This window comes from Manacus vitellinus, unplaced genomic scaffold (genome assembly GCF_001715985.3).
Source record: "Manacus vitellinus isolate BGI_N305 unplaced genomic scaffold, ASM171598v3 scaffold_6_pilon, whole genome shotgun sequence".
Lineage (NCBI taxonomy): Eukaryota > Metazoa > Chordata > Aves > Passeriformes > Pipridae > Manacus > Manacus vitellinus.
The window spans coordinates 33,626,568-33,651,295 of record NW_021940750.1 but is presented as its reverse complement, the minus strand read 5'-3'; the positions used below and the strand labels follow the sequence as shown (position 1 = coordinate 33,651,295).

The 24,728-nt window shown below is 36.4% G+C and overlaps 1 protein-coding gene across 7 annotated transcripts in view; it reads right to left on the bottom strand.

Moving 5' to 3' along the window:
- Positions 1–24,728, bottom strand: part of KLC1 (kinesin light chain 1) — a 43,741-nt gene that overhangs the window by 6,619 nt on the left and 12,394 nt on the right. The window contains exons 1-13 of one of the 7 annotated variants that reach the window (XM_018082208.2): positions 21,031–21,291; positions 17,553–17,783; positions 15,461–15,539; positions 13,343–13,568; positions 12,723–12,810; positions 11,887–11,988; positions 11,069–11,242; positions 10,815–10,914; positions 9,917–9,966; positions 9,758–9,825; positions 8,259–8,367; positions 5,125–5,286; positions 557–1,195 (exon numbers count right to left, since the gene is read on the bottom strand). In XM_018082208.2, the coding sequence (XP_017937697.1) occupies positions 1,190–1,195; positions 5,125–5,286; positions 8,259–8,367; positions 9,758–9,825; positions 9,917–9,966; positions 10,815–10,914; positions 11,069–11,242; positions 11,887–11,988; positions 12,723–12,810; positions 13,343–13,568; positions 15,461–15,539; positions 17,553–17,783; positions 21,031–21,291 (1,656 nt within the window). In that variant the 3' untranslated portion in view covers positions 557–1,189. Of the gene's footprint in view, positions 1–556; positions 1,196–5,124; positions 5,287–8,258; positions 8,368–9,757; positions 9,826–9,916; positions 9,967–10,814; positions 10,915–11,068; positions 11,243–11,886; positions 11,989–12,722; positions 12,811–13,342; positions 13,569–15,460; positions 15,540–17,552; positions 17,784–21,030; positions 21,293–24,728 lie in introns of those variants that run through there. The other 6 variants (XM_018082209.2, XM_018082210.2, XM_018082204.2 and 3 more) reach the window with 6 other exon arrangements.

Below are 24,728 nucleotides of genomic sequence, written 5' to 3'. Positions count from 1 at the left end.
CCAAAGCGTAACACAGATTTCTAAAGGTGAAGACATGCCCAAGCCATGATTCATAATAACGAATAAAACCCCACCACAGCAGTCCAACAATTCACCACCACCATGTCACCATTTCACATGAGCACACCGTGGTTAACAGAGTACAGAGCCCCGAGCAAAAGCATTCCATCAAAGAGAAAAACTGTTTCGTTCTTTCTAAACATCTACATTACTTGCAAGTATGTTTAATTAATCCTAAAATCCCTAAACAAAATATATTTCTGATCAGAAACACCCATAGTCAAATTCTGGTGCTTTGTTTTAACTTTCCACCAAAGAAAACATAAAACACAATGAAATTAATTTTTCATATATTGCATTCATGTTTTACACTGCTGTGCTGACCTAGAGAAACTTCCAACTGACCACAATTCTATTTTTAAATGTTTTACTCTTAAAAAGATCCCAACAGTTTAGTAAGATTAGAAGTGACCACTTCCTACTTCATAGAAAACATAGGTGATTATGAAAGAAGAGTTGTGAAAGAAAAAAGCACTACTAAGCAAAGACAGACACCTGAGTTGGAGTGAGTTTATTAGAAGTTAGAAAGACAAATACACAAATCACTGAACACCAAGATTAGTAGAGAAAAGCATAATTGCCAAAATCTCACACAAAGACTAAACAGCAATGCTACTTTAGAATAATCATAAGCGAAGACATCCAGAGTTCCATATTGATGTTAACCATATAATAGGTCTCTAAATACATTTTAAAGCACTTGGAGAACATGCCTTACTTTTACGGGTTTGGTTTTTTTCCTGTAAAGATCACCATCATGCCATTTCAATAATACCTTGTGTGATACTTTTAACTACCTTTATTCCATAGTGAACAGCTACTTATAAAGGTCATTGTTACTTGTCTGGGTTTTTGCTTTTTTTTTTTACTAATGTATTACACAGCAAATGGTTGTAATAACATTTGTATGACTAGATACATATCTGGCAAAGCTACACATGTACAGAAATAGAAAACCAAAAAAGACACCAGCACTGAAGGAATGGCCAGTTTACAGGGAAGTGTAGCTCTGACAAGAATCTTAAGGGGTTTGCTAAAACACAGCAGTCAGTACTGAAGAGAGAAGTTAAAGCTTGAAGATGGTGCACGCCCGTCATGCAGGAGACAGTATAAGAATCACAAAAGGCATCTAGGCCTGTCAGAAACGGAGAGAGAAAAACTGAATGAAACTGTTGGGAAAAATTCAACAGTTTTCAATTTTGAACAGTTATGTTTACAGTATTTCTAGGTCACATTCAAAAGCTCTGGAGTCCAGGGTGAGTGTTTGGACGGCCCTTAAGCACAAAGTGCAGGCTCTTGTAAATACCAGAACCTACATCTTTATACAGCTTCACCTACATCACTGATATGGGACTGACAGATGAGCATGACAGATGCTGTGCATTCCTTAAGTTAGCATTTGTATAAAATGCAAAACACCTTTAAGAACGGATAGCTTTAGTATTACATTTTGTCAACAAAAAAAAAAAAATTATTTTTTCCAGCTGACATTAACACAAAAATAAAAATAAAATAAATAAATAGACAAAAGAGAAGCAAGGAACAGAGCAAGGTGCATTCATTTCAGCTTTAACTTCTGTCGGGAATTTTCCCTGGAAAAAAAGTGCAAGAAGAAAGAAGTCTTCACCAAACCTCCAGACAAAATTCTGTTCATGCTTTAAGGAACTAAAATCCAACTGTCCCGGGTAAATTCAGTTTCACAAGTATTTTTTAGAACATATCTGTGTGTGTGTGTGTGTATATATATATACATAATCCAAGTGGAATTTTCTCTGCTTTCCCTTATGCAGTGAGGCAGCTGAAAGAATCCACCTTTAAAATAAATTGTGGTTCAATTTACACATTTTCCCTCTCGGTCTAAGTATAGAGACTATTATTGATAAGCTTAAGATACCTGTCTTGAGAGCCTTTACCTGTAACAACTGAAGTGAACAGTAATTAAAATTATCCTTGGAAATGGCAAAATGCCTTGCTACCAAGTGATCAGAAGATCAAAATCTGAGTATTTCTGTTTCAAACTACATCGTATATATTGTTCACACTTTTAAAAACAGACTTCAGCTTTACAGGATTGATTAAATTGAAGTCTAAATTCCAACTAGAAGCACGAGATGAGTGAAAAGGCTAATTATTCCTACAGTCTGAAACCAGCAATACTATAGTAGTGATAATCATCCAAAGAACAAAGGCAAGACAAATTTGGTAGGTACAGAGTATGACTCTAAAGTAAACCTAATCAGAACATTAGGAGTAAGCAGATGAGCTTTTGGGCACTTCAAATCTGAAATAAGAACATCAAACTCCCAAGTTAAACACTGACTGCATGATTAACAAAACACCTTTAAAACATAAGTTCAGGATAAAAAAAAAAATTCCTAAATCCAAAGTAAACAAAGAAACAAACAAAAAAAAATAACAGGAGATTTTTATGGCAAAGTTTAATTGACAATGTTTATGTCATTCAGAATGAGAATCACCTTATTACTTTTGCTTACACCTCCCCATTATCACCATCTCCTGTACTTTGCAGTTGTCAGCTACAATGTCCCTCTGACTGTCTGACACTTACAAAACAAGAGCAGCTCTCATTAACAGTGAAATTTACTGCTTTCATTTCACATCTGGAAGTGGGTTTATGTGCCCAAAAGTCTTTTTGAAGCATATGGGTTAGAGTAAGAAAAGATGCTTCCTCACACTAAGAACATTCTCTTAAATTAAGTACCACAAAGATTTTTATTTGTTCTGCAATGGGCTGCAAGATCAATTTACAAAAATGCCAATTACAGATAATCACTGTTCTTTTTTATATAAGAATATAATAAGGGATTCAAATCTTGGCCTTTCTACCTTAAATTTTTAAGGCCAAGTATTTCTTTGGATGGATTTATAAGTAACATGTTTATGCACTACAGCAACCTCACTTAATGTGTCTGCTTTAATAGTTAATGGTTGATTCACCTCAATAGGTATTTCAGTTCTTTTGTAAGAATGCAAGACTTTACATCAAAGTATACAATGCTTAATATGGATCACATTACACATGGAAGGCACTTAATTACATCTTCCAGCAAAATTTTTTCATTGAAGTTTGTCACTTTACACACTCCAACAATTCTTTCTGAGAGCCAAAGAGCAGGAGTCAGCTTGACCACTTCCAAAGAATTCAAATGGAAAAGGCAGGCCTCTTCTCTTCAGGCTCTGCATGCAGAAGTCAAAGATTCTACTACACTTTATGAATCAGAATATTTTGTCTGGAGGGAACACACAAGGGTGAAAAAACTACACAATATGAAGTAGAGGGAAGAACACCACTGAGAGAGAAACACTTGCAGGGTAGAGGGAGAGAGAGTTGCCCACTTCACGTAAAACATGTAATACAAAACATCTTCTCTTATGGGGGAGGGGGGAAAGAAATAACAAAGATGAGAATAAAGCAATGCCACTTCAGCACACTAAAAATGAGGTTTGTTTACCCTGAGAAGTCAAAATTTAATTTTTCAGATCAACAAATTTTATCACTGAGTTTGACCTAGAAATACTGTCTATTGCTTTTCCCCAGAAGGCCCTTTCCATCCAAAACCTGCATGCATGTTTAATTTATGTCAATAACAGAAAAAAGTTTAATCCATTTAGAACATATAGTCATGCAAAGTACAGTGAAAATTAAGGGAGGAGTACAGTACACAGTTCTAATGCTGAATGGGCAAAATGAGAATTAAAGAGAGTTATCCAACCTGACTTTGGCTTTATTAATGATGCAGTATTATTCACAGTAGATGCTGATTGACTGTCTTGGCACTGAGAACACCAATGCCAAGAAAACAATAAAGAGACAAAAGCAAAGATGGAAAGAACATTCTCCTTCAAGACTAAAGCACTATGTGTTTTACCAAGGTTTCTTTGGAATGCTTTGTCTTATGTGGCCAACAAAAAGATGGGAAAAAAAAGATTGCTATTGTAAGAGAAATGAAGCTTCAGAACACTCAATATTGCAAAGTAGGCTACTTCCCCTCCCATACAGCAAAAGCAACATCACTTTTATAAACTAACAGAGTAATTTCAGCAGAACTACAGCTGGGAGTTAGTTAACAGTACAATATATATCCCATTGCTGGCAATGGGATAAAGCATGGGAAAGCTGGTGACAGAAGCAAACAACTACATAAGCCAGACCAAGAACTGAAAGCTTGCACTGTCTTTCAAATTAAAGGAAAACAATGGTTAGAAAGATGCACACGAAATAATCACATTGTGTATATGTTTTTACTCTATGACGATCAGTGTAACACAGTGAAGCCAATATATGGGAAACAAACAGGAACAAGCCCTGACTCCAGTCAAATTTTAATATGGGGAAAGGGGTATTAATTTCAATTAAGAAACATGAAGTCACCATCACATTGGTACGTGATGGCACTGCCTCTTAAAATGGACTGTACAACAGCTTGAAAAGTTACATTCCTTCCTCCAGCAAGTTGGGTAAGGAGGAGATTGGAATTATTTTAGTGTTAGACTAGTCACTTTACTTTAAAACAGCTAACACTCAAAACATCTCCATAGCAAATGGTCTTTGTGATTCCAACTGATGCAGTATTTTTAAAGAAACATTTAAATTACGGGCAAATATGGCATCGAAGGGAAAAAAGCAAAAGTAAGTTAATTGCCAGAATATTTCTACCAGTAAAAGAAACCACTGACAAGCAATTGTACACCAGACCACCACCAGGACATTCAATCAGCATTAAACAACTTGGCATTAAGTACAACTGCTTGGGATTCTTGCAGAAATGTCACCACTCAGGACAACGACAGAAAGGATGTTTTAAAATTTTAAAATATTACGATTTTTTTAACATTATGAATAGGCAAAACGTTAATTCTTCATTTCTTAATTGATTCTGCAAAATTACAAAATACAAAGTAGATCAACCATAAAAAAGAAAAAAAAAAACACCAAAAAACCCAACAAACTACTGAAAGCACAACAGGCTGGTGGGTGGACAACCACGTTTGTCAGGGTGGTGATTTCTCTAGGCTATGTTCTAAACTGTGTACTGTACTTACCCCGTTCCACTCTACGCTCATACTCACTTCCTCGCCTCCGTCAGGGCCACTCTCGTACTTTACCACATCCACGTTGAGGCTTTCCCGGCTCCGCCTTTTCTCTATGCTCTCAGGGTCATTCAGCACTTCAGCAACTCTCTGTTTGTGAACATTGTCAAGACCCTGAGAATTAGATAAAACGGGAAGAGGCTTTATCTTGTTACAAGCTGCATTAATCTACAACTTACACACTGCAAAAATCAACACAGTGTGAAGGGGATGGACAGTTCTGGTAGTTTGAGAATTCAGTCACTTCACATTCTTTTCCTCCTTTCTTATCCCTTGTCTAAGCCTCACGGCGTTTGTGTCACTTACCTGAAGCCATCTGGCCACCAGCTAAATATTTAAGCAATTTATAGGTCATGAATAGTCAATGCAATCCTTAGTTATCCACCTATCAAACGGAGCAGCCCTCACTCACCTTTGGAAAGACCATTGCAGGTGTCTGAATATCTAATACCTAAGAAGCAGGTTCTGTTATTTAAAAATACTGACATATGACACTTAGCACTGTAGGACAACTTAATCCTTCAAAAAGAAATAAAATAGCAATTAAGCTTATAATAAACAGACTACATATGTGTCAATAAAATACATTTACTTTCTGGTAAAGAATGTCCATCAACTATCAAATAATCCTTTAAATACCTTAAAAGTGCTAAAGTACCTCCTATGAAAATCCTGCATTAAAAATAAAGGCAAAATCTTTAATAAAGAAACTACAAAATAACAAAGCTCAAACCATACTTATTTTCAGTTTTGTTTTCTTTACAATAAACCTACTCCACATCATAAAGAGTATTTGCTAATAGGAAGAGATTCAAGATGAATGCCTTACACTTGAGAACATATTCTGCATCTTTTACAGTACAGCACTAGCAGCAAATGCAGCAGGGATCTGTGTGACAAATCCATAACACTGACCACAATACAGAAAGTGAAAAGGATGTCAAAATTCTTAAAAGTCCATGAATAACAATGAAAGTTGTTTTAGTGGCACAGGGAAATCAGGTCCTTGGTTCCCATATAGTTTACTCCTAACTGAGGAGCTGAACAGTCCATCCTAATGGAATTCTACATGAAACCAACACATACTGATGGTGTATTTTCACTTCCCCGTGGGTGCAGGGTGCAGAAAGTGGCTGCAGCTCTCAGACAGCAGAGAAGCAAAGGCTCACAATGGCTTTTGCACCAATCCTTCAGCAGCACAGACCACAAAGTGTGTAAAACAGAGTCTAGGTCTGTTCCAAAGCTATCATCTCTCACTTATCTCACATGTGAAAAAAATCAAACAACGAAAGGTCAGGAAACTGCACCTTCTCAGTTTGTTCAGTTCTGTCATGAAAGACAAAGGACAAAGAACACTACTGGTCTTCAAAAGTCTAGCACAGATATCCCATCCAGCAGCTACAGCAAACAAAATTTGCATGAAGGAGAACAGAGATGTGGAAAACTGATGCTTTTCCACACCTGGGAACAAAGGTACCTCTTTGCTTTTAGCCCAAAAGCAGAAATGCATTAACCCTGTTTGTCCTTCTTGAATGACCTAGAATAAAAACATAGTGTTCAAATGCTGCCAGTAACACAACACTCTTTCCTACATGTCTAAAACTAGTGCTGTGTTTACTGTCACATATTATGGATTAATGGTATAGATGGTATATGATGCACAATGAAAATCTGAAGCTTGCTTAATAATAAAGTGTCATCAGCAAGTCACCAGCAGCCTCTAAGGAAAATGGAGACAAGAAGAGTTTTTGCAGTGGTACTGACAAGCCAGAAGAGGGATGATTAAATAGGGACTCTAAAAAAGAGACTTTCTTCAATAGCAGGAGCCTTAATTCCCAAATAATCAATTCCATGCTTCCCAGTAAAAATTTGAACTTGAAAATCTGGTGGTCTGATTTTTGGGGTTTTTTCCTAATATAAAGAAGGAAACAAACATAACAACATGCTAAGTTTGCTTCCAGGCTTCTTAATTACTATTATATTATGCCAACTTATCCTGGTTTTATCTGTTCATGCTAAAAAGTTATCTTGTGTAATGGCAACAGTAAAACCAAGAACCAAAGCAAGTTATGTTAAGATGCAGGGAATGTTCATTTCTTATTTTCAAATCATATTTGAATGAGACACTCTGAAAATGGACCTTCAGTAAAAGTATGTGAAAATCATCTTCAGTAAAAGAAAGTATCTGTATCAACTATTCTCCCCCACTCCTTGAATTTTCTTTGCTGAAGAACTTTTCTCCCAGATTTATACTTTCTTCTTACCAGTTTCATTCCAATTCTTTGGCAAACACTCACAGGTTTTCCATTCTTTTTTATGGAAGAAAGAACTTAGGTCACCTTATATCAAAGGGAGTTGTTGCTGAATTCACTAAAAGAGCATGAGGTTTGCCAGGAACTTTTTTACTCTCTCCCTTTTCCAGACATCTATTTCTATATACATCAAAAACTGCAGTATCATTCTTTAAAAAACAACTTCAAATCACTGTAACCAATAAAAAACCAGTACATTATCAATAAAGATACGGTCCATCACCTAAGTCCATTCACTTCAATTTAGAAATTAAGTTTAGAATTCTACACGGACATATAAAGAAAAAAAACCCCACAACAAAACAAGACACTTCTGATAAAAATACGAGTCTTATTTGTTATTGTATAAATACTGAAATTAAAACTGAACTTCCATGTTACTTATATTTTCTTACTTTGCTTTCCATTTTAACATTGACTGACAATACGTTTTTTGTCCAGTCTTACATACTTTCAAATCATCCAAAAAGGAAAGAAAAAAAAAAAGCCAATAAAACCCCAACAAAAACAAACTCTCTTGTACCTTCTAAGAGAAGGGAGAAAGGGTTACTTGAACAGTAGATTTGAGAGCTCAAAGACAGCACAGGACTTCCCCACATTAAAAGCAAGTCCTCGCTTATACTGTAATTTTATCACCACTCCAGTCAGAGGTCAACACCAGGCACAAGACACTGAATAGCTCCAAGTTTATATATTCTGTAGGTATGACACTGAAGTTGAAAATCTGCATGACCACAATGCAGAAACATCATTCAGGTGAATTTTCATACTTGCCTGTTTACGAGATCTCATTGCTGCCTCTTCTAATGTTTCAGCAGCTTCGAATTTGCCCTGTCGTCTGTAAAGTGCCCCAAGGTTCTTTAAAGTAGTTGTTACTGTTGGACTATTTAAAGAAAAAAAAACAAGAAAAAGACTTGTGTATATATACACACACACACAAACTCTTCTCAGTTCACTAATAAAAACATAAATTAAGAAAGCATTTATCGTATTTTTTGTAATAATTTATTGTCTCTCTTGACATACACTATACTGTACTTCATGTACATGGAATAACCTGCTGATCCCTTTCAAAGTGCATTAACGGCTCACACTGGGATTAGTCAACATCCCTGAAACTAGAGTGCTATGTCCTTGTGTTCCTCAGCTGCATCTCAAGGTGAAAATTTAGCTCTAGAGGAGCGTGTCCAACTGAATAATTGTGAAGCTTCCAGAAAATATGCTTATTCATGCATACAGTGACTATTACTCTAGCATGGGTTAGTCACAGAAGTAATTAACAGTTTCTTTCACCAGCTTTTATTTAATACCTATTTGCAGCTTCTATGCATTCAAACTGTGCTTGAATAACAAAAGAAAAAAAAATTTGCCTGTTCCATTAACAGGTCTCACACTCCAAGACATTTTTGTTTCAATGGCACAAAATTAGCTCAGTCACAGTATTGTTGTGTGCAGTTTTGCTCCAGTAACAGCAGAGAAAAGATTTTCTCATGCATTAGAATGAACTAGTACATGAAAAACAAACCAACAAAACACACTGCACCCAGAATTCAGGATGGATAAAAAAAGAGCAGATTTCAGTACAAAGGTTCTGATGCTTGTTAAATAGGAGAATTCAAACACTCAAGAAACTAAAAATCCTCACTGATAATCAGTATTAGTTGCAGGTTTTTTCACCATTGTACCACCTGCACATTAAAAAATTGCAGTAATGGAACAAAATTAAAGCAAACAAAACATATTTCACCAAGTATAATCCAAGCTGAAGTCCTTATTTCTCTTACTGCACTGTAAAGTATGTGCTTTCATTAACACAACTATATTCTTCAAGCTTTAGAAACTCAAATAGCGCTTAACTGCAGCAGTTTAACTTTGTTTTCTTGTGCCAGCTAAGTAACTAAAGGCTTAGTTATTTACACAGACTCATTTTTGGCTCTCTTCAGAGGCCTTGATGGGGCAGAGAAGGCACGTAGGCCAACCAGCAGTACAGAAAGAAGGAATGGTGACCTGTGCTGCCACATGAAGGACTGCCAAGAACACAACTGGTGCAATTTTATGCCACTTACTAGATCTAACCAGCCTAGATTAAAAACAGCCTCAGGACTTGAAAACTGCTACTTGTGTTCCTGAAATCCAGCCTTGAGCGCTGAATTTTTAAAACCATAGTTTTTATAGTCCTAAGCAAGCAGCTGGTTTGGTTTAATTTTTAAACATGCTTTAATCTGCAATATTGGGTATTGCTGTGTTGTTTGTCCTGTCAAGAAATTACCCACCTGTCAACTTTGCAAGCTTTGTACCAGCCACCATATTCTCCAAAAGATGTGCCATCTTTTTGCTTCCCCTAGAACAAAAGTATCATTGAAAAAAAATAACTGATTTGCAACTTAAACAAGTAAAAGTTCAAAAAAAAAGATTTACGACAATGGTCTTACTTTGCATTCTTCCCTCTCTTCTGCATGCATCCAGATAGGCTTATTTTCCTCTGGTGAAAGAGAAGAAAATATTTTATAGAACAACAAAACCACAAAGCATTCATTGTTTGATTTCTGAAATGAAGTTGTGAGCCAAGGAATTCTACTATTACCACCACAAAAAAAACTTACTGTCCATACTACAAGCAGCAGATAAATAAAACATGCACCTCTTCTTTTACAGTTATACAATTCTGTCTTCTTTTCTTATCTGAACTTAGAAACAGTTATTTTTGAGAAGCTTTGAAGTCAACAAATACCGCCACCAATTTGTCATATGCCTAGTTCTGTGCTAGAAAACATGCACTTATTTCTTTTATCATAACAACTGCTCTGACATCTCCTAAGTGGTGCATATGCTACTGTCATGCAATGCAATGGAAATTCTTTTCTGCAATTTATAGTTGATAAAATGCATCTGACTTCAATGTACAGTGTAATTCCCAATTTAAATGTATTTTCCTCACTCTTTAAATGTATAAAAGGAAGACTTGCCTTGACAATGTCTTTATTTATATAATTAAAAATCCTGCATTGACATTTTCCTGTGACTGGAAAGTGACATGTATTTTTCTGTGTCCATAAAAATACCAAAATTGGGTTTGGTTGGGCATAAGAAAAAAGGCAATTCATAAATCATAAACTACCAAGTCTACCTCATGTAAGAAAAACTCTGCTTTTGTACAAAAAATTACTGCTGCAGCTAAAAGCTTTCTTATGATGAATGTACTTCAACCCTTCTACGTCCACTTTTAAGTCCACCTAAAGCAGACAACACTTTTAATCAGGGTACTACTGACTTCCTGTAAATTTTATTTCAAAATAACTACACAAATGAAACAAGGACTCAGTTTCTTACCATCTACAGAGCCAAACTCCCGTTCATGGGCGCGAGTAAGAATCTCTTTGTATAAAGTTTCCGCTTGCTTGAACTTGCCCTGTTTTAGATAGCAGGATGCCTAAAAACAAAATACCCCCCCCAAAAGGTATCAGCACACTGCTTTATTTATCTTCATAAATAACAAAATACAATAATAAATAATACATGATGAATAAAAGTGCATTTCAATTCATCAGAACATTTTTCTCGTGTTTAGTCCAGAAAAGGCCTACCAGATTGTTCTTTGTTTTTGCAACATTTGGGTCATCTGGTCCCAGCTTAGTTTGGTAGATTTCAAGTGCCCTCTGATAGTAGTATTCAACCTCCTCATATTTACCCTGGTTCTGGCATAGTAAAGCCAAATTATTTAATTGTTTGGCAACATCAGGGTGATCTTTCCCCAGGACCTGAAAATTAAACAGACTGTATTAAAACATTCTCTAATCATCATATCAGGGCCTAGAAATAAATAATTTAGAAGTACCCTGTTACTTTTATGGCTCATCAGTTCAACAGGAGGACAACAAAAACAAAAGTTGCATTTGATAAGTATGAAAATTACTGAACTCTATTACAAACTGAGAATGCTGTAGAACAACCCATAAGAGGAATAAAGTAAGTAGTAAAACTTACTTTAGTAGTAAAGGAGAGGATTATACAAAGCCTGAAGATACAGGCATTCAGTCTCATGGACTAAAATAAATATCCACATTGTCAGAGAACAATCAAAAATTTTAATGATGTTTCATTTTTTAATTCCAATGCTCTTGTCAAATCAAAGACTCTCTAGCCATCAAATGGGAAAGAAAAATGTAAAGAAGGTTAATTACAAAATACAGAATTTAGTATGTACTCAGAGTGCTCCAACAATTCTGTAGCACAACCAGAATTTCCCACTGTTTTGAACTTCAGAAACTGCTAACTACTAGGGCATTGCTAACTCTGTGGTTTATTTGGCAGATCTACCCAAGCAAACACTAAAAAAAAGAGTTGAACTTTGCCCTTTCCCTCAAAAAAATCCATTCAAAGGTGCTGCATTTGGCACTCATACCTTTTCTCTGATTTCCAGAGCTCGCTTACACAGTGGTTCAGCTTCTTTGTACTTTCCCCGTTTACCATAAAGTACTGCAAGATTGTTTAGAGTTGCTGCCACCTGTCAACAGTAGAGAAATGTTAATTTCACTGAAATTTGCTGATACAAACACCTGAAAAATGAACACATCTGCAAGGCATTTACGTTTTCAAATTTTCCATGCACAGGGTAGATCTCTTGAAATTTGCAAATAAAGAAATAATTATAATTAAAACACATACATACACAACAGAGGAAAGAAAAACCCAAAATCATGACATAAATTTGTTTCATTTTTGGAAATATCACTTAGTGCACACATCTTCCTGACACGTTCTTCTTTTACAAAGGAACCTCTCACATCAATACTGTACTCAGAGCTGCCCTGCTTCCCACAGGCTACAAGAAGTGAGGCATCACATGAATCATACAAAAAACTTGATTTACGTTTCATTTACAAGCAGCAGTAAAACAAATCAGAAGTGTCCCTTCAATCTGACTATAACAGAGTGATTTCAGTAAGCAAATTAAAATCTTTCTTCACAAATTGATTTCCCATAGAAAATCCATGCAATTCAAAAATCAAGTATATGCAAGTCATTCACAGTGAAAACAGCACTGAATATAATGCTCAAAAGGCAGGATAAATATTTAAGAGAAAACAAAGGATGTCACATCGTGGTCTCCTACCTGTACTGTTTAAAGACAAGCCAGGTCTTAAAAAAAACTTTCCTGTTAAGTTTGATATTAGAATTAGTTGAAAAAAAGTTCAGTGACAAACACAACTAAAATGATGATATTGTGTGTATACAAACCGCTGGATGATCTTTGCCCAAAGTCTTTTCACGGATAGCCAAGGCATCATTCAGGAGATTTGCTGCATCTTTGTATTTGTTCTGGTCTCTGAATTTTTAAAGAGACACAATCAATACTGGTGATTCAGAACAGAAAGTCATGAAAACTAAAGTGACTTCCCTACTGGCCTAAAGATGCTACAACAAAAGAGGAGTAACTGAGAATATATTCAGAAATCAGGAAGTAAAAACCTGAAGCCTGTAACCATAAAGTAGTTTGCTGCTTGGGGACTGTACTGAGCATGTACTATTTCTACACTGCTGTCCAATTTCTAGCTCTAGATTATCTCTAAGTCATCAAGATATGTCCCCTCACACACAAAAAGTAGCGAACCCAGCTTCATTCCCAAAGCCAAGGCACAGGCAAAAATACAGCTAGCTGTTTGACTTTTAAGTATAGGGAGACATGCAAATATTTCAGGACCCTCTTGAGGCTTTTAATAATTAAAAAAAAAAAAAAAAAGGAAAATAAATTTAATGGAAAATAGAATAGTCAAAAAATGCTAGTCTGAACATCAAAAGGCTGTAGCCAAATACTAAGCATTTACTAAACTGGTATTTATCTGTGTCAGTATACAAACCTGTACACCAAAGCAAGTATGTTCAACATAGTGGCAACATCAGGATGGTCATGACCCGAAGTCTTCTCCAGATCTTCAAGAGCTTGTTTACAGAGAGGCACAGCAACCTCATATCTCCCTTGGGAAGCGTACTGAATAACAAGATTATGAAGGGTCCGTAATCTTGCTGGAATTTCATAGCCACCTTGTTGGGCAGCAGCTGCTGCACTGCTATGCTGCTGTTGAACTGAAAGAAATCAGCAAGGTTTCAAGTTGATTAAAAGATGACTGTAACTAAAATATCTTACAGCTCAATGACACAGTGAGACTCACTGAATTTTATTTCTTCAATACACAGCATTAATATCAGAGCATACTTCACAGCAGTCATGCTGTCTTGAACAGTGACAGTGCAAATATGACCATTTTATTCTTCATATTCTTTCCAGTATCATATTAATATTATTTTACAATTCTAAAGGGTCAAATGTAATAAACTAATGGAGAAAGTTAGAAACTCAGCTCATCAAACCATTAACAGTTCTCAAGATTGTATGATAATTTTGCACTTACAAATATCAGTGTTTCCCCATGGAAAGGAACACTAACATAGAAAAGATGAACACCTGCAGAAAAGCTCAATGATTTGTCCTTTTTCCTTAATTTTCCTCTAAAGATACAATTTTTTTTTGTTTCCCTTTGTTTGCTATGCCAAGGAGCACTTAAGGTTGGCACATAAAGGACTGAAACACCTTGGATGCCGAAATAACAACTGCCAGAGAAAAAGGCAATGAGTCATCAAAGCCAACCTTTAGGTTTTACTTACTAACATCAGGCTTAGCCACTTATTTGCCAGGGGGTCTTAACCTTTGGTTGTTGCAACCCTCACTCTCCCACTCCCTGAGAAATCCACTCCTCCTTTTCTCTTCACCTGAGAGATTCCTGAGATTTAGAAAATTTCTTCTAACTCATTTTCATTAAATTCTAAGAACGCACAGGATAAGGATTCCAGCCAGGAGTCTGACTTTCTCCTCTCCTTTCTATTACACAAGAAACACTCTCATGGCAAGTGGGAGTCTTTTTATGTCAGTGGAATCACACAATTCCAAGCCTATGCCCACAGTCGCTGCCTGCCAAAGCACCAAAGCATTCCAGCATTTTTTTTTCTGGGAGGTCAGAGAGTTAACATGTCATCTTTGCCTTTTGTAAAGCAAAATAAGGGACATGACTACGTGGGTATATGGACAGCTTTGCTATTCACCTTTTCTACTACAAAATTCTAGGGAAGGATGAGCTAAGGAAGGAGGTCATGATCAACACTAACCTATTGTAAACTCTCCAAGCCCTCCTTTCGTTGCTGGCTATGGACAGCATTACCATGCTATCAAAAATGCAGTGTGCCTTGTGTGCATGCCCATAAAGGAAATTTGAAACTCTGTGGATTGCAAAGGTGGGTCACTTCAGACATTTTTCCTGAAGTCATTTGTCTACTAAGAACCATTCTGCTCCTAGCATACTGCACAGGCACTACAATATCAATACCTTATATAATACCAGCTTTACGCCCACACAAAAAGCACATTTTACTAAGCAAGGCTTATCTGCTAATACCTTTTTTCAATCCCACTACCAAACCTCTACCTCAAACTCCACTGCATATTCCTCAGCCCTTCTGACCTGAAGACAAACAATACTTCCAGAATGAGTAGTAAAACTAAGGCAGATAATCTCAGCAAAGGACAAAAGACTTCATACAGAAACCTGCCATAAAAATCTTAGATCATTAAAAAGGTCATTAACAGAATTCAGGGAATTTGGTCACAATTCACCTCAGTCACTTGGAACTAACCTTTTCCATTCTGAGGCCCACAGGAAAGATTGTGGGAGGAATTCTGAAACTAAGTCGCTCTAAAGATCTTTACAACAGTTGCTAAACTCTCTTTAAAAAACTGGGCTCCAGTTCTCTACACATCAATGTATATAACGTGTATCAATGACTGGTTTCCTTATTCCAGGAGAGGCATTCACCACTCTAGTTGTGTCCCAGAGGATCCCAAGTATGGATTCATTTTTGTAAAGAGTATCTTCATACTCTGCATTGCAGAAATACACCAACATTGTAACCTGAGGTGCACTTACTTCCTTGTCCTTGGTCATCCTCATCATTGGGAAACAAGTCATCCAAAGGCTCTTTGGTGGAATCCGTATCTTTATCCTCCTATAGAACAACCACAAACCCAAGAAATTAAATTTAAGGCATAAAAGGACAATCCATTGAATCAGCAATGTTAAAGGAAAACCCCATATTCAGAACTTCAGAATTGACAAGAATAACATTTCTCACAGTTTTATAAAGGTCTTACATTCAAATGTATTTACACACCCTGTCCCAAAACAATACAGGACACCTTCAGAAGAGCCAGGAATAGAAATCAGGTCTCCTAAATTTCAGTCTCAATTTCGGCACACAAGAACACATTTGCTCTTCTCACAGAGGCATTAGATCTAATGAAAGCACCCAGTGAAGAGTAAACACTGCTGAATACAGAATTGACCATGGTGCTTTTTTTAGTCCTAGAGAGCAGTTACAGATGAGCAAGGGAGAGGATTAAGGAGACCTCAATATCTGAATACTCAGCTTCCATACAAATAACTGATTTTGCAATTGTGATCTCTAAGTTCAAAAACTTAAAAAACCCACTTGGAAGGAAGTTCATTTCCAATAGTCTCCATCTGGAATCATATTAATTTCTGCACAATCCATCAGTATATATTGACTTTAAACATCCAAATGTATTTTACATCATTCCAAATGTACAACAGAGAAACAGATCATCCCTCAATTCCATTTCTTAAATGTGGACTCTACATAATATAAATAGTTGAAGTTCTCAGAAACGTTAAGCTCAGTAAGGAGAAGACCCAGGAGCAGAACACAGTCCTATTTTTCTGACTCTCCATCTAACACCTTTTTCCACAGAGGAGGAAAAGCCAACTGCTGCTGCTGGCATCCAAATTCAATGGCAGCAAAGTAGGTGCACTGCAAAAATAGCAAATTGATGGGACTACATCTCAGACGGGAAGGTCATAATTTTAAGTGCGCAGATTCAACCTCATCCTGAGTCTACAGAACTGACTATTTCAAAGGCTAACAGCAGACACTGTCCATATGGTTAGTGATGATAAAGATGCTTTGCTTACTCTGACTCTATTTGCCAATTAAACTTCAAATAATAGTGCTATTTAGGCCATCTGCAGATTACAGCTTGACAGTTAGCACATCAAAATCCCAATATTCCCTCCTCCTGTCACTTTTCTGAACAGGTTTCTCAGGCAGTATTCAGCTACAAACACCAAACCACAAAACTGAACTGCAAAGTTCCGCCTGAAACCAACCAAAACAACTCTCACTACTCACAATATGTTAGAAAGGATTAGTCAAGTAGCCAGTGAAGCATGACTGAACCGCACATATTTTTAACCATTATGTTGCTGAAATAATTAGTTATGAAAAACTGTTCCTTCCAAAACACAGCTGAGAAGGTCTGAACACAAAAAATGAAATTTTTCTCTCCAGTGCCATCTAACTGAAGGAAACAAAACAAAAATATTTTTAAAAGGGCAAATAAATCAGATTTTTTTTTTTTAAGTAATAAGTTATTTCTGTAAATTAAAGTTGCATCCAATTTCTCTCTGAATCTACGGATATGTAACACAATGGGCTTGAAAATGTGTAGATGATCACAATGTCTGACAGGAGGACCTGAAAAGACTACTCTAGTGTAAATTCTCAACAGATACAAAAGCTAAAAACTGATTTCACTAGATGAAAATTAAGTATTTTTCCTGCAGTCAAAATAAGCCAAGGCCCCAAGTTACTTAGGATCTCTCATAGCTTACATTCCCCACTTATTTTACCTGCTGAATTTATAGAAGTGAGATTTTGGGTTGGTTCAGTTCTTCATACTTTTTAAGCTTACATGATAGTAAATGAGTATTATAGATTTTGATCCTCATGTATTTTACGATCTACAGACAGTAAAATACATACTCTTTTAAAATTTAAAAGAATGAGCTCAGAATCATTCTGCAACCTATGTGACACTGGTACAAGGTAAGAATTTTAATGACAAGTTCATGTTGAAGGCAAAATGTATTTGTTATTTCTTGCTAAATAGGCAGATTACAACACATGTAAATGTAAGGTGCTTTTTGCTATACAGTTACTTACTGATGGTGAAATGTCATCATCATATTTTTTTAATTGATTCATGAATTCTAGATGTTTCTTTTCTTCCTCCAGCTGAGCCACAGACTGCTCACTTTTCTGTAGCTTCTGCTGTGTATTGGCTAGTTCATCCCGTAGCCACTGATTTTCCTGGCACAGCCGGCGAACCTGAGCACGCAGTTTCTGCTTCTCTGATTCCACTGCATTTAAGTGATTTGACAAGGCCATCATTACCTAAAAAGCAGAAGGTGTCACATGACTTACTTCCCCTAGAATCCAGTCCTATATTTAACATAAAAGCCCTTTATTATTTAAACCTGACAGCTGTGAAATCTTGGTAAACATTCGCATTTCCCTTCTTTACAGATCTGTTCTCACCATTCCTTGAAACTCTTTTACCAGTTAAAATCACAGAATAGTTTGGGTTGGGAAGGACTTTAAAGATCATCTAATTCCAATCCCCCGCCATGGGCAGGGACATCTTCCACTAGACCAGGCTGATCAAACCTGGCCTTCAACACTTGCAAGAATGCAGTACCCACAACTTCTCCAGGCAAGCTGTTCCAGTGTCTCACCATCCTCACAGGGAAGAATTTCTTCCTTACATCCAATCTAAACCTACTCTCTCTGTTTGAAGCCATTAATGCATGTCCCATCACTACATGCCCTTGTAAAACTCCCTCTCCATCTCTCTTCTAGCCCGTTTAGGTACAGGAAGTGGCTGTAAGGTCTCCTCAGAAACTTCTCCAGGCTGAACTATCCCAGCTCTCTCAGCCTGCCTTCACAGGAGAGGTGCTCCAGCCCTCTGAGTATCTTCATGGCCTCCTCTGGACTTGCACCAACAGGTCCATGTCCTTCCTATGTTGGGGGTCCCAACCTAGAGGAACTTCTTATTAATTACTGTTTTCCATGATGCTATCAGAAGTTTAAATTGTTTTAGAATTCCCACAAAATTAAATACAATCTTAAAATATATGAAAAATTTGAACTAGATTGATGAACTGGAATTAATGAACTATTTGTTCTACTAACATGAAATGGAGCACTTTTAACTTGAAGGATCACAAAAATAACCTAAGAACTAACACGGAGTCCTAATTTAGCAGCTTCCAGACACAGGAGGATTCATCTGCTTCCAGTTCATAAGGATGAACACCTCAGCATAATGATGATACTTCAAAGGGACAGTTACACTACTGAGCTCTAAATGTGCCATTGATCACACAATATATATAAGCACTTTATATTACTTATAAGCTTGAGAGTGCAGACATTCAAACCCAGTCATATTACAGACAAAAATAGAACAGCCATTAAAGCAGTCTGCTTGGGTTGGGGTTTTTTTTGCTAAGCAAAGTTAAATGAAAAAGGAGCTTATTAAATGAAAGCCAAACACTAGCAGCATAAGATATTCTCCCTTCACTGTTTATGCAATCTCCCACTGACATATGCAGAACAGCTCCCAGGAAGCACAACTTGTAAGAGTGGACCACTGGTGAGAATACAAATCTTTTAGATCAGTTTGATGTCCCCAAGTTACTAGTATTTCATCTCCTCAATTTCATGCTTTTTTAAAAACAAAGTTCCCTTTAAGTGGTTTTAAACTAAGTATTTAATGTGAAACAGATGGTGTCCTTAGCTGAAATTTCAGGTGTCAAAAAATTCATCAAGCCTTTACAAACAACTTTTTCCTATAAAGGTAAGAAAAACTCCAGGTATAATTTCCAAATTAGTCCAAATCTCCAGACTTCAGCACCCACCTATTTACATATTTACATATCCAGCATTTTAAATTACATGGTCTATTCAAACAGTGGCATTTGTAACATCAGAAAGGACATTTAGGAAAGTTGTGGTAATAAGGTCAACATACTCAAACATCGAACAAGCTACAATGGCAAACTAAAATCTTACTTTAGAATTAACTGAAAGGAAAGTCTAATCACTTCTTCAGCAAAGTTAGTTTCATTTTCATGGAAATAACACTTATGTCACCAGACCTACATGCATATCACAAAAAACATCTATAATGTGTTTCCATTTCTCAATTTAAATAAACAACGACAAAAAATTACTACATTGTTACAACCAAGCTGCAGGAAGAGTAGCCTTATTGAGTCTGAGAGCAGTAGTTTGAAGTGTAATTGGTTTCCTAACAAAGGCAGCAATGAAGGCTTCTTGGCTCCTCACCATCACAGTTCACAGAGCACCAGGTGAAGCAAACAAGGCAGGAATATCTGCAACTGAGGCTGCTGAATGTGACAGAGCCAAGAATCAGAACCAGCTTTTCAGAGTCCCAATACCACGTCAAAGTTAGGAGAGAGAAGTTTTTAATTCACTCACAGATCTTCTACAAACAACCATTAAAGGTAACTCGACTATTGCAATTTTATTCCATGTATCTTCTAGTATTTCCTCCCAATACGAGGGATCACAGCTTGTATAACATAACAAGGCCTGACAGTTTGTACCATAATGTCCAGGGCTTCTAAGTTCCCATGTCTGGTAACCCATATTTCATTCTCTCAGTCTCAATTCACCACGATCCAATGCACACAGCTTCCAGATCACCAAGCAATAATAGCTCAATTCAGATGAGAAGTCTGAGCACAGTTATAGGCCAATATGAAGCCTATACTCTATATTAATATAGCCTATTAGTATTCTCTATTAATATAGAACCAACTCACTGGCATTTTCAACTCATTTGTGAGCACTCTGCCATTTTACACTGGTGACTGTCACATCACATTGTTTCAGGTTTTTGATCTAGTATAAAATACCCTAAAGTTGTACTGTAAACATAGTCCTGACAGCCCAACTAAGTATGCATCTTTTCACTCATCTTCTGCACAAGATACCCTCCTTAACTAGGAGAGTTCCCTGAAATTAGCTCAGAGTCCTTTCTCTAATGCACCAGGGAAAGCTGTTCAGATTCTGCACTCAATTCTTAACTTTTGAAATGTTTTAGATTCAATTCTTGTTTAGTAAAATTTTAATAAGCATTAGAGATTCTTAAGCTCTAGGAGCAGCATGAGTTACTATAAGGAATCTCAGAATCAAGGGAATATAAACACAGAATTTAAGGTTGTGTCAGAGCTCAAAGGCTGGAGCAAATTCATTTATGTGTGTGGAAGTACGTGTGAGACCTTCCTATGCAATAATTTAGAGTTAACATGCCACTGCTCAGTTCTTGAGCTGCTCGAACATTACCTGCCTAATGCTGTGGAAAAGTCCAAACAGAAAATATAACTGTCTCACTGACATAAAGAGGAACTCAGTTAATAGCTTCAGTGCTTTAACACTGAATGCACAATTAGTTCAGTAACATGGCAAGACAAGCAGTAAGTACCTCCATTAATTACAGCAGTCTTCCTTAACATACAAGAAAAATGTAAATGCCCCAGCACTTTACTAATACCCAGTAAGGCAAATGCAAATCCTCAAAGTCTGAACAGCTCTATTTTTACTGCAATTTTACCTGTGCTTCACTAAGGCCAAGCTCCAGCATTTCCAGTGACTTTCGAATCATGTTTGATTTTTCTTCAACCAGATTAGTTTCATCATCTTTCTTCAAACATTTCAGTGTTTCAAGTAAGCTCTGTAAAATTGAATTGTGTTCATTCTTCAGTGCCTCTAGTCCATTGATCACTTGCTTAGTTTTGGCAATGATTTCATCTTGAGTAAGCTTCTCCAACTTCTCTTCCTTTAAATACACCATTGTGGACATGTTTTCATACATTCTGAAATGGAAGAGTATGCTAGTTAATACAAAAGTAAAAATAAAACAAGTAATTCTCTCTAAATGAATGAAGTTTTCTTTTAAGAAGTCATTTAAACATACAAATTTGAAATGTATATTCGAAATGCAATTATATTTGTGCACAACTTTTACAATGTTTTAAGTTGTGGGTTTGAACACTGTTTCAAGTTTTCCAGTTTCTACTTCCAGACTTAATATTAACACTCATTCATGAATCAGACAACACCAGATAATAAAATACAGACTACAGCATGGCAGAAAAATTTCAAGGAGCACTGAAGAACAGGGCTGCATCTCCAGGATTCTAGTTTGTGCAAAAACTGGTACGAAAGTAGCTGGTGTATAAAATAGACACTATAATAAATATAGCTAATTGCAGAAGCTGCTGATCTAGAACTCTAAAAATAACCACAAAATAGAGCTTGAAGAATTTGAAGAAATACCATCCAGCCTTCTAAAAGGGTTGATCAATCAATTATGAGAAAAAAGGTCATCCTTTTCCAGTAAAAAGAAAACACCATCTTCATCCTTTCCCAAGGCTACAAAAACTGTTATGACTACATATTTTCCCCCAAGACTATTTTACATTCATTTTTGTAACTCTACAGCTACACACAGACATTCAGTTGCCTACAGGTCTAGATGCAGGTGTTTTGATCAAGATCTCTGAGTGAACCAGGAAGTATAAATTACAATGAAATAAGAAAGATTTTTCAAGAGCAATAAATTATCACATCTATGTAAAGACACTTGGAGAAGCATTGATAAACTAACATTTAATGTTAATTAAACTGTATTAAAACAGAAACAAGTGTAGTTTTAGAAGAAAAAAAATTACATCCACTTAAATATTGAATTAAAACTGCTATAAGGAACATGCAATATGCACATCATGACAACAGCCAGAAGATGTGCTCTTATGCACTTGTATTACATTAAAAATAAAAGACTGTTCCTTCTGTTTATATGTACTCAAATTACCCTCTCTGCTATGATCGCCTGCAATGAAATACCCAAAAGGCACAGATTCATTTGTTACAAAAAAAAAAAAAGCTGTACACGACACTGGTTTATTTTGTAATAATCAACTGTCTCAAAACACAGTTACTCTGGGGAAGCAGTGAATTTAGTTTTACTCCAGTTCAATACAAGAACTTCATATTCACATATAAATTAATATGGAGCATATAAATCTGTATAAAACAGCTAATCTAGCATGACATAAGAAATTAACTCATGAAAACCTGATGAGGAGAAGGATTTTTACACATTTCTCATTTATAACCTGAGAACTATTACCCAGAACGCTTAAAAGCACAGTTTTAAAGCACATACTCTCTGAAGTTGTGAAGAATAATTAACTGCAATTTAATGGGAGCCAAATTTGTAAATAAATGCTTCTAACACCCACAATCATATAAGAAATTGTTATCCATTACATTAACTTCAGCATACAGCTCAACCTTAATTACTCTTGGTAATTTCATACCTGAATGCAAAGAACCAAACCTTTGATTATAAGGAAATAAAACCAGCAGAGAATATTTAATGAAGTGACCATCTGTGTGTCCCATGTGAGCAGCTCCTCCTGCATGCCTGAGTATTATGCCATTCTACAGCAAAGATGAAAAGCAGGTGTATCCATGTATGGCTGTAATGCACGTATAGATGCCATTTTTAAAAAAAACTACATATTTTAAACACCACAGTAGAAATAAAATGAATTCTAAGGGGTGAATACTGATAAATTAGCACCCACTCCCTGTTACACAAAACCCAGAAACTCACACCAAGAAGGTACATTAGGCCTTGCAATGGCCATGTCTTCATAAAAAAAGAATGAAGTAGCCTGGAAAGCAAGCACCTGTGTGACACACGAAATCCAACCTAAACACACACCTGTGTGCACAGTTACAGCTAAGCTGTGAAACCAGGACACTGATTTGTTACCGTAAGGAAAAAAAGGTTGTCAGATCAGGTCCACAGCCCTGGCTAAATACACTGAAGTAGCAATTAAGGATGGCTAAGCCAGCACAGCAGCTTTTGAAGAGAGGAAAAGCAGGTTTAAACCCAATGGGGCAAAAAAATACTTAAAAGCATCCCAGCAGCAGACCTGCTTTACTAATACGTGCTGTCTAAATCCGGTGCGCCAGATTTTTTTAGCCACCTCATTCCAAACCAAATGCAGCTAAAAGCTTCCACTGCCTCAGCAAACCAGGCTGTAGCTGGAGTCAAGCCAAAAGCTGCATCAAGACACAGACTGACCTGATGGTCCATGCAGCCTGGAGAACAATTCTCAAGTGTTCTGTGGTTAGAGCTGTTACAATACCGATCTCTCCTGCTCACAGGAATACAACTTTTGGCATAGGTTTTGTAGGGTGTCTGTTTAAATGACCACTGCATAAAACACTACAGAAAATTTGGACAATGCTGTTCAGCGTTTCATAGATTGTGTTTGGGAGAATAATTTAGAAAACAGGAGCATAACAAATGTGTAATTTGTCATGCTATCAGATCTGATTCTTCGTAGGAGTAAAATGAATAAATATCCTTTAAGAGTAGCGTGAAGGTGTGATGCTATTTCCATTATTTTTTTAATGCATTTTACAAAAGATAATTACCTATTCATCAAGCAACATACGTTAATACATAATCATACTATTAGATTTGCATACCCTGAGGAAGCAAACCCCATACAGGAAGCCAACAAATTTAAGTTTGTATGTAGGATGCATACAGAGGAAAAGAGACAAAACGTGCCCTGCCTTCCTATTGTCACTTCTCAAAAAATGTTAACTCTTTCTTCCTATACTTTTTCCCTAGAGAAGAAAAAGGGCACAGGCAAAGGCTTCTTAAGCTCCTGTCAGTTTTATCCTGACACTGAAAATTTTACCTGTTATAAGACAGGAATTATGGATTAAAATGCAATTTTTTAACTCAGTGTACAATTGAAAACAAAACAAAGAATTAAGATGCAGAAAAGTTTATTTGGAAAACATAATTTTGGATGAGAAAAAAAATGTAATGTAGCCAGAGTTACAAACTCACCTGGTGGCTTAAGAAATTTACATCTCTTATTAAGTATGTGCCTACATAAATCTTGAGTATTACGTTCCTTGTTTGTTTTTGACAATATAGACTTCACTGAAGTACAAAAGTAACTTAGTGCTTTCCAACACTTTTTTTAAAAAAATCAAGCCACCTTCTTAAACCACATAAAAATTAAATAACTTTGACAGATCAACATAAAAAGCCCTGCAATGACATCTACTAAAGAGGTTTCCACAAAATTTTGCAACATAAACTCAAATCAAAGAAATGGACTGAGAATAGCGAGAATATGAACCAAAGAAAGCATAAAGGAAGCAGAGCCAAGCCTCCTGTCTTTCAGTCCTGTAACCACTGGGATAATCCCA